Raw genomic sequence first — 10773 nt, 5'->3', positions numbered from 1 at the left:
GCACAGTGTTCTGCATTGGTTGATTACAGTCCTGCTGAGTATTGGTTCAGCTGTTGCACTCGCGATGGTGTTGCTGGTTTGATTGTTGAAGCGCATTAACCCGTACGCGCCGGTGTGTGTCACATGACTATTGCACCTGTATGTAGCTGTTATGTTCATTTGTGGTCTTCGAGCGCCATCTAGTGGCCAATATATGTAACTGCACAATGAGGCCGTGCAGCGTATTCTCATTAGAATTTATTGGTTTCCAGTACTATCCAGTGTTTGGTTGTTTGCACAGCAACTATGTATTGCATAGCAATTATGTATATTACATATAATTGTGTATATTGCAGTGAGTTGTTGCTTATTGATCTGTAATCTGTATATATTTGTATTCGTTATGTACAGGTTATATTTACATATTCTGTATTCCTTTACTTTACAGAAAACCACACACAAACACATACTAGCAACAAGCACTGTATTCACATGCTGGGATTGGAGGTCAATAAATCTGTTGAACTAAAACCAAAGGTTGCAGCGACTCTCTTATCGGAGTACATAGCCAGCTCGGGTAGCGCCAGCACATAACGTACACGACTTCACAAGTGGTCCTTCGAGCCGGATTTTGCCCCCCCCCCGCTGCGCTATGGCAGCCTCCAAGGATTACGACAGAGAGCCAGATGTCCGAACTCGTCCCAGCAGAGTAAGACAGCGCCCAGGGTACCTTGCGGACTTCGAGCTTGACTATCCAGCCAAACAGCTTCCGCCATTCAAGGGACCCCTCCATCAGGCTACTGAGAATCTGTTGTGTAGCGACCGAGCCCAGGTTGACCTTGCCACGCCTGACCAAAGCCTGCATAGGATTCGCGAGGAGGAACGATGGCAGCGCCTTGAAGCGCGCTATAAGGACATGAGTAAACAGCTGGAGGAACTGCAGATTACAATGGACAGTGCTAAACGCATGCCTTACCCTCAAAGCTGCCCAGCTTATCCTCCGCATTACCCTCGGTATCCTCAACAGTACTCCAGCCTGCCTCGGCTAGAGTTAGGTAGCCCAGTCCATAGTCCCCTGTGGAACACTACCTCAGCTGTCAGAGAACCCCTCCAGCAGTCAGCAACCCTGTTGGGTTCCCCATCACAGCAGCCTAACCTCATGCCATCCCAGACGGGAGAACAACACGGACAAGGCCAACCCACTTACACCCTGCCAGCCCTTACGTCCAGGCAACAGGTAGCTATGGATCACGCTGTACCTGCTCACCACACCTCTCTGCCTTCACTTTGTCCTGGTCAGGATACTGCTCTGCATCCACGGTCTGTGCCACAGTCTGCTCTACATCAGGCTCCGCTTGCCCAGCCCGACATGCTTCAGCCTCGTCTCCAGCCTCCAAATCCTCCCCCTCAGCATCCTCTTCCTCCACCGCTACAGTACCAATCTTACTCTGCCTATCCTCCTTATCCAGCTGGGTTGTATTATCCATCGTATGCGCCACCTCCACCAGGACAACCACTACTGATGCAGCCAGCCGCGCCTTATGCACCAGCCATGCCACCGGCAGGCCCTACAGTCCCAGGCATCCTAGAAATGGCCATCGCTTCTTCATACGGCATTCCCAAGCCTAAACTGACCCCATTCAGTACTGGTAAGGAGAGTGACTTCATAATGTTGAAGAAAGGATTGGACAGTGTGCTTGGCCCACACAAACATCTATCAGAGGATTATAAGTACCAGGTGCTACTAGACCTCCTCAAACTACCAAATGCCTATCAGGTGGCGAAGAGGTACGTGAATGATCCAACCCCATACACTAGCAGCATGCAAGCCTTAGAACAGCGATATGGCCAGCCACGCCAGCTTGTTCAAGGAGAGTTGAAGGCCATTCTCAACTCCCCTCCTATCAAGCCAGGTGATGCACAAGCCTTTGAGGATTTCTCATCAGCTGTTAGTACCTTGGTGGGCCTGCTAGGCACCATGGACGGTCCTTCCAGAGCCGAGCTGAGATGTGGCTCTCACGTAGACACTCTGCTTAGCAAGCTGCCTGCCAACTACAGAGACCGCTTCGCTGAGTACTGCATATCCCAGGGGATCATCCGCAGTGGCACCGATAGCACATACACGCTCCCTGACTTTGCCGTGTGGTTGGAGAGAAAAGCACAAGCCATACAGGTATCAAGGAGAGCTACCGAAGCATCCAGGGTGGAATCTGCACAGATAGATGCAGCGAAAGACAAGACAACAAGGCCCCAGAAGTCTAAGTCTGCCAGGCGTCTACATCACCAACCGACCAGAGACTTCTGAGCCACCTCATTGCCCTGATACATCTGGAGCCAATCCCAAGCCAGGTCAGTCCTCTACTAAGAAGCGAGAGCGCTTTAAACCATACTGTCCCTACTGCTCCAATCAAGAACACTACCTCAGTGCCTGTGCTGAGTTCGCTAAGCTCAACACAGCTGAGAAGGCTAACTGGATAAAGGAGAAGGACAAATGCTGGAGATGTGGCCGCGGACACAAACCAGAGACATGTACCCTAAAGAAGCCATGCTCCACCTGTAATGAGCAACACCTCATCGTCCTACATGAGGTTGCACTCAAAGCTAATCAGAGCATCCTCACAGTTAGCACCTCCTCCAGCATGGTGTATGTGGGCCAAGCTAGCCACTCCAGTCGTGTCCTGCTGAAAGTAGTCCCTGTTCAGCTCCACAATGGAGGCAAGATCCTGAATACACATGCCGTACTGGACGACGGCTCTGAACGAACCATTATCCTTCCAGCTGCCGCCAAACATCTTGGTCTCTGCAAGGAAGAAGAAGTCTTGCCCCTTAGGACCATTCGACAGGATGTTGTGAATCTTAAAGGTGCTTCTGTATCATTTGAAGTGTCGTCTCAGACCAACACACAGGTGAAATACCACATACACCATGCCTTTACTGCAGATGAGCTGAGTCTTGCCGACCAATCATGTCCAGCGGAGTCTCTCAAGAAGAGGTATGACCATCTGAGTGGAGTACCAATACAGGGATTCAATAGAGTACAGCCCATGCTCCTCATTGGTTCCGACCATCCCCATTTAATCACTCCAGTATGCCCTGTGCGGACGGGACCTCCAGGTGGCCCGGTGGCCATATCCACATTGTTAGGCTGGGCTATTCAGGGACCTACCAACTTCCTCCAGAACCCCACCAGAGAGGCCTCCTGCTTGCATACAGCATTCCTGTCTCCTGCTCAAGACCTGTATCAGCACGTTGAAAGGCTTTGGCAAATCGACACGCTGCCATACAGATCAGACCGGGAAGCTGTGCGTTCAAAGCAAGACCAAGTAGCTATCAACACACTGGATAAGCAAACCATTCGGGTCACAGTAGATGGAGTAGCCCGCTACGCTACACCTCTTCTACGCAAAGCAGCGGCACCCAGACTACATGCTCCTCCAGCTGCAGTGATGCCCCTCCTAAGAGCTACTGAGCGGCGCTTGGCCAGCAGCCCAGATCTAGCCAAGGTCTACAAGGAGGAGATACACAAGCTGGTGAAGGCTGGGTACTGCGTGGTAAGATCAGTAATGATGAGGCAAGCCAATCTAATGAATCATGGTATATTCCTCACCACCTTGTTCACCACAATGGAAAGCCAGAGTGGTATTTAACTGCTCATTCAAATACCAACAACTTGCCCTCAACGACATCCTGCTTCCTGGGCCTAACCTTGGTTCACTACTACTGGGCGTGCTCCTCAGGTTCAGGGAGTATCCAGTCGCCATAAGCGGGGACATCCGCGGGATGTTCCATCAGATTAGGCTCCTTCCTGAAGATCAACCACTCCTCCGCTTCCTCTGGCGGGATATGGAGAGAGACCGTAACCCTGATATCTACGAATGGCGTGTCCTACCCTTCGGCACTGCCTGCAGTCCGTGCTGTGCTATATACGCACTGCAACGGCACGCCAAGGACAACAGCTCTGGCAACCAAGAGGTACTGGACTCCGTCATCAACGCCTTTTACGTAGATAACTGCCTGCAGTCTCTTCGTTCTACATCACAGGCAAAACAGCTTATCGACAAGATGAGAGTCCTGCTCGCTGACGGTGGATTCGATATGAGACAATGGGCGAGCAATCAACCAGAGGTCATCGATCATCTCCCCCCAGAGGCAAGGTCAGAGAGCGCGCGAGCTGTGGCTGACTGCAGACAGAGCTGATCCCCAGGAGTCAACACTAGGTCTCCGGTGGCACTGCCCATCCGACACCATCGGTTACAAGCACCGCCAAGCAGTAGCCATGGAGCCCACACTGAGGAATGTATACAGAGTGTTGGCATCACAATATGATCCACTCGGATACATTATCCCCTACACCACGCGGGCTAAGGTCCTGATCCAGGCTCTCTGGAGGAATGAGCAAGGCTGGGACGAGCCTATCACCGGTGAACTCCTCTCTGTATGGCAATCATGGGAGAACGAGCTATCCCACCTTCATCACATCGACATGCCTCGGTGCTATATGCCAGTCAGCCTCGATCCTGATCACTCTCCTGTGGACCTGCATGTCTTCTGCCCCTCAGAGAAGGCGTATGGCTCTGTCGCCTATCTGCGTGCTGAAGGCAACGAAGGACATGTACGGGTCATTCATTATGTCCAGATCCCGTGTTGCTCCACGGAGACAGCTCTCCATGCCCCGGCTTGAACTCCGGTCGCGACTGACTGGTGCTCAACTGGCTAAACTGCTACATACTGAGCTCACCATACCTATTAGGCAGACAACAATGTGGTCAGACTCTACGACTGTACTCAGCTGGATCCAGTCCGACTCGTCTCAGTATAAAGTGTTTGTTGGTACGCGTATAGGCGAAATACAGGAGCTCACGGATGCTACTAGCTGGAGGTACGTCTCTTCTGAGCAGAACCCGGCGGATGACATCACACGGGGAAAGTCACTACATCAGCTGACACAACCTACCCGCTGGAAGAATGGACCAGATTTCCTGTATGATCACCCGGCTCAATGGCCAGCTATCCACACGGTAAAATCAGAAGACGCAGGTGAGCTCAGGAAATCCACATTCTGTGGTCAACTCACTGTCCTTGATGCATCTGCTCCTGACCCAACACAGTATAACACCTGGTCTGACCTACTGCAGGCTACTCACCAGTCCCTTCATGGGGCGGCAGCACTCCCTATGTCTGCTTCAGACCGACTGGACACAGAGGTAGTACTTCTTAGTCGAGCGCAGAGTGAGAGCTTCCCTGAAGAAATCAACGCTCTGCAGCATTCTCACCCTGTCCGACCTACCAGTCGTCTCAGTCCACTTTCCCCAGAATACGACCAGACTCTAGGCCTTATCCGAGTTGGGGGTCGTCTCCGTAAAGCTGAGGATCTGCCTGAAGACACTGTTCATCCTATTGTTCTTGCGCCTGATCACCCCATTACACAGCTGTTGGTGCAAGATTATGATGATCGTTTACTCCATGCAGGCCCTGAGCGAATCTTCGCAGAGATCAGAAGGACCTATTGGATCCTCAGAGGCCGCCAAGCCATTAAGAAACACCAGCAGCAATGTGTGGAGTGTCGCAAGTGGCGCAGTAAGCCAGTGATCCCTAAAATGGCAGACCTCCCAGCCGCTCGACTCCGACTCAACAAGCCCCCTTTCTGGTCAACTGGTGTAGACTGCTTTGGCCCATATATGGTCAAGATAGGACGGCGACAGGAGAAACGATGGGGCATTGTGTTCAAGTGTCTCACTACCAGATGTGTTCACCTCGACCTACTGCCTAGTATGGACACCGATTCATTCCTCTTGTCTCTCCGCCGCTTCATCGCAAGAAGAGGGAAACCCTTTGAGATTTTAAGCGACAGAGGCACCAACTTCCGCGGTGGGGACAAGGAGCTTCACGAGGCATTTGAGTCACTTGAACCATCGCTCAGGGAACAGCTAGCAACACAGTGCATCACCTTCAGATTTAACCCGCCTCTGGCTCCACACTTTGGTGGAACATGGGAGAGGGAAATTAAATCTGTAAAGGCATCTCTCCAAACCATCCTGAAGGACCAAGTCATCCCTGAGGAGGTACTACAGACCGTCATCATTGAAATTGAGGGCATCCTCAATTCCAAGCCACTAGGCTATGCTTCATCGGACCTTGCAGACCCTGATCCTGTGACCCCTAATCTTCTGCTCATGGGGCGGCGGGATGCATCGCTGCCCCAAGCTGTGTATGGCTCCAGTGATCTGCTAGGACGCCGTCGCTGGCGACACAGTCAGATACTCGCCGACCATTTCTGGGGTCAGTTCACCCGCAAGTACCTCCCTGGTCTCCAACCACGTCAGAAGTGGCGGAACTCAACGACAGACCTAGCTGTGGACGCTGTCGTCATGGTTGTTGACCCACAGCTCCCGAGAGCGCTATGGCCTGTTGGACGCATCACACGGACTATCTACAGTGACGATGGCAAGGTACGCACTGCAGAGATTGACATCAAGGGCAAACTCTACACACGTCCTGTCGCCAAACTGATAGAGCTCCCAAGGATGCCTGACAACGGAGATACCAGCGCTCCCTAGCCCAGCAGTGACTTTACTGTTACTGCGCATTCGTCCCACGAATCCGGGGGCGGCTGTGGAAAACTCCCTGCTGGACTGACGAGCTGACGTCACTCCTTGGACTCACGCATTTGCGCACATGCGCAATTCAGCCATTTCCTTTTGTAGTTCGCTGCAGACACGAGTACAGCTGCTCCTGAAGTTGCACGTTGCTTATATAACATTCTGTTGTGTTGCCGTGTGCGTTATTGAGAACGTAGGCGCAATATTATGTCCATGCTGGTGCTGCATATATCTTTGTTTTGTAGCTAACATAACAGTATTTTCTTTGCTATAGTTCAGGATTGCATGCTTATGTTTACTGTAATGCTGGGAGCTTATTGCAAATATGTTATTCAGAAACAATGGTTAATACATTTATTCATGGATGCATGTTAGCACAGTGTTCTGCATTGGTTGATTACAGTCCTGCTGAGTATTGGTTCAGCTGTTGCACTCGCGATGGTGTTGCTGGTTTGATTGTTGAAGCGCATTTCACCGCGGCCATGGCGCTGGTGTGTCACATGACTATTGCACCTGTATGTAGCTGTTATGTTCATTTGTGGTCTTAGAGCGCCATCTAGTGGCCAATATATGTAACTGCACAATGAGGCCTGCAGCGATTCTCATTAGAATTTATTGGTTTCCAGTACTATCCAGTGTTTGGTTGTTTGCACAGCAACTATGTATTGCATAGCAATTATGTATATTACATATAATTGTGTATATTGCAGTGAGTTGTTGCTTATTGATCTGTAATCTGTATATATTTGTATTCGTTATGTACAGGTTATATTTACATATTCTGTATTCCTTTACTTTACAGAAAACCACACACAAACACATACTAGCAACAAGCACTGTATTCACATGCTGGGATTGGAGGTCAATAAATCTGTTGAACTAAAACCAAAGGTTGCAGCGCCTCTCTTATCGGAGTACATAGCCAGCTCGGGTAGCGCCAGCACATAACGTACACGACTTCACACTCACGGTCCCTCAGATCCAACTCAGCTGGTCTGCTCTGCATCCACAAGTCCAACCTCCGCAGTTTTGGGGACAGAGCCTTCTCCAGGGCAGCTCCCAGGCTCTGGAACTCCATCCCCCAAGAGATCCGCACCTCTGAGTCCCTCACCATCTTCCAGTCCCGCCTCAAGACCCATCTCTTCACCTCTGCCTATCCATAGCCAGCTCCCTTCCTTTTCATCTGTGCCTGGATCTTGTTTTGCTTTGTTTTGTTGTGCATTGTTTTTATCATCTACCTGCCCTGTAAAGCAACTTTGAGTTCGTGAAAAGCACTATATAAATTCAAATATTATTATCAACTTGACAAAAAAAATCACAATGCTATGTACAGTTGAATAAATGACATTAAATGTGATAATTTTTCTAATAAAAAATATTTTAAATGGCAAACCATCGCATTCACATAATTTGTCTAACATAAGTTAAATGTAACTAATATTATCTGATGAACTGTAAATAATCCTGTCTTTTAAAAGTACCTGGGGTCTCATTTATAAATGTGGCGTACGCACAAAACGGGGCTGAAAATGTGCGTATGCCACTTCCCACGCAAAGGTTCTGATTTATGAAAAACTAACTTGACGGGAGAATGTGCGGTCCTCCACGCAAACTCTGACCCAGGTGTACGGACGTTTTGGAGACAAAATAGGAATTGGCGACGCAGATGGTGAGGTGGTGAACTGAAGTCAGACTGCAGGAAGTAAATGGGAATAACGATTACTCGTAATATTTTCAAGTATTGATACCTCACTCACATTTTTGAAGATTAAATCCAGCAGTGTTATTTGCGCTTGTACTGAGTGATAACTGTTCCATAAACACCTCCAACTCAAATCTTAAATAAAAATTTGTTCTTAATGTTTAATCAGCGCTCTCTCGCCATCACATTGTCTGCTATGGAGCGCAGGAGAATGATATGGCCCGACTGCATGGAATACAGGATAGCATCACATACCCTAGCATTAGATAACGGCAGAACAGTGTAAAAAACTAAATATTTGTCTTTAAAACTGTGCATATATCATCAAATGTCAAAGTCTGAAAATACAGCCGTTAAGTTCTCGCGCAATCGTTACCCTTAATGTCTTCGTTATCAGTCTGAACTTTAATAGTGTTTGTGACAAAACCTGCATGAAGAAAGAAAAGTGCCTATTACACTTTCTTTCATCTTTGTGGTGGGGGATACCACTAGTTGATGCTGTGATTTTGGCAAGGTGTTAACAATCACAAATTGTTGTAAACATATAAATACTGCGGTGACCCCCGTGCGTAATGCTGCATGATGGCACTGCTGGCCCTGCAGGAGGACTACAGAAATGGAAGAATCAGCAGAAAAAGAGACTTCAGGGACCATGACGATGACTGACTAATATGCCGATTTAGATTTCCTAAAGCTGAGCTATTGGATCTATGTACTGAATTGGGTCCAGTAGAGAGGGCAACGTGCCGGAACGTGACATCCCGGTCGGTCCAAATACAGGTCCTCGCCACTCTGGGGGCAATCGGCTGTTTCCAGAGGGAAATGGCTGACAGCTAAGTTTTTTATAAATATTATATATAATCTTCAACTTAATCACTAAGGCTTGTTTGGATATAATATATAGTTCTGTTAAAGCTTATCGTATACGTCTGGTATATCGAAGCTGTCTCCGAGTGCCGTAATGCCTGCCGTTTTGGACGTATTATTAATACATGTAGTTATAGATCAGTTTTCCCTACATTGTGCAAGAACAGGCCGAAATTATAATTCAATTTGCAGCAATTCCTGAACGTCTGAGAAGTTTTTTGCTTTTTCTCCACCAGTCATCATGATTCGGTCTAACAACTGCCAGGGTCATTCATACACTGATCAGCATTTAATTCACGAGGTGCTTTGCATTGACTATTTATGGTTAAAAATGGGCGTGTACAGGGCGGGATAAGAGGCTGATCCACGTAAGCACACTTGTAGGTAATCTCTGATTTATAAAGGGAACATTCCTTACAGGTGCACATGGTTTTATAAATTTGACCTTTTTTTGGCGTACGCCATTTTGGGCGTACGTACACTTATAGTAAGGATCCTTCGCACAGTTTTATAAATGAGACCCCTGTTGTTTAACTTCTTGCCAAAGAACTTTATTGTGCTTTAAATATTACAGTTGATGGTTTTCTATACTTGATTCTCTGTGAAACAGGAGCTCAGCAGGCCTGTTCTTTCTGTTAGCAACAAAATGTACACAAATCACAGAGATGATGCTTTGACCAAACATAGAGACATGAGGTCAAAGCTGTAGTTGTGAAATGTTTCCATCAAAAGAAAAAAACGGTTCCCTGGGAAGAAAACATCCTTCATAAGTGTCAGTGAATTTAAAAATTGCATTAAACCAGGTAATTACCTAGCAACAGTATATGGTGCTTAGGACTCTTTGCAGAGAGGAAAAGTGCACAACAAGCAATAGCTGAAGCACAGGTCTTTTAATTGACAGGTAATCATATATTAACTTTCTGTATTTGACATTTCACTCACTGAACATCAGGAACATATTCATTCATTTATCCTTATCTGATCTCAGTCCCTCCACAGTGTCTTTACAGCATGTTGGTCTCAGAGGAGCCAGGCTGCAGTATCTGGAGAGTAATAATGAGTTTAACTGCTTTTCTAAACCAGGGGTACAAGAAGGCATAGATCACAGGGTTTAGACAAGAGTTACAAAAATACAGAATGCTAAAAAAGGGTTTAATTGAAGCTGTAATCCAGTTGTAATCTACCAATGTTACAACATAATATGGGCAGAAACACATTAGAAACACCAGTACAAGAACACCAAGATTCCTGGCTGCTTTCAGCTCTGATTTCTTTGCCTTTGGAGTCACTGAATGCTGGAGTGTGACAGCTGTAATGTGAGAGCGCATGGCATGAGCCTGAGACACAGCCACGGCAAATACTCTCAGATACAGAGCTATGATGACAGCAATGGGAACAATAAAGCACAAAAAAAGATCTATTACTTCTGCAACATAGTCAATGACGAACACACATTCTCCGTGGCAGGAATTATACCTTCCTGGTTGAGTCAGGTCTTCCTTTAAAAAGTAAACACTGTAGGAAACAGAACAGAGCCAACACAGACAAACACAGAGTTTAACTCTTTTCACAGTGATTCTGGTGTTGTAATGCAGAGGGTCACAAATAGCAACGTAACGGTCAACT

The 10773-nt window shown here is 47.7% G+C and overlaps 1 protein-coding gene across 1 annotated transcript; it reads left to right on the top strand.

The window, feature by feature from the left end:
* The first annotated feature begins 4679 nt into the window (after window positions 1-4679).
* Window positions 4680-7463, top strand: LOC120568834. Its single transcript, XM_039816556.1, has 2 exons — window positions 4680-6771; window positions 7381-7463. The coding sequence occupies exon 1, from the start codon at window positions 4740-4742 to the stop codon at window positions 6534-6536; it is 1797 nt and encodes a 598-aa protein (XP_039672490.1). The 5' UTR covers window positions 4680-4739; the 3' UTR covers window positions 6537-6771; window positions 7381-7463.
* The last annotated feature ends 3310 nt before the right edge of the window (window positions 7464-10773 follow it).

This window comes from Perca fluviatilis, chromosome 11 (assembly GCF_010015445.1).
Source record: "Perca fluviatilis chromosome 11, GENO_Pfluv_1.0, whole genome shotgun sequence".
NCBI lineage: Eukaryota > Metazoa > Chordata > Actinopteri > Perciformes > Percidae > Perca > Perca fluviatilis.
The sequence above is the reverse complement of the archived record's forward strand: the minus strand, read 5'-3'. Positions and strand labels throughout refer to the sequence as shown.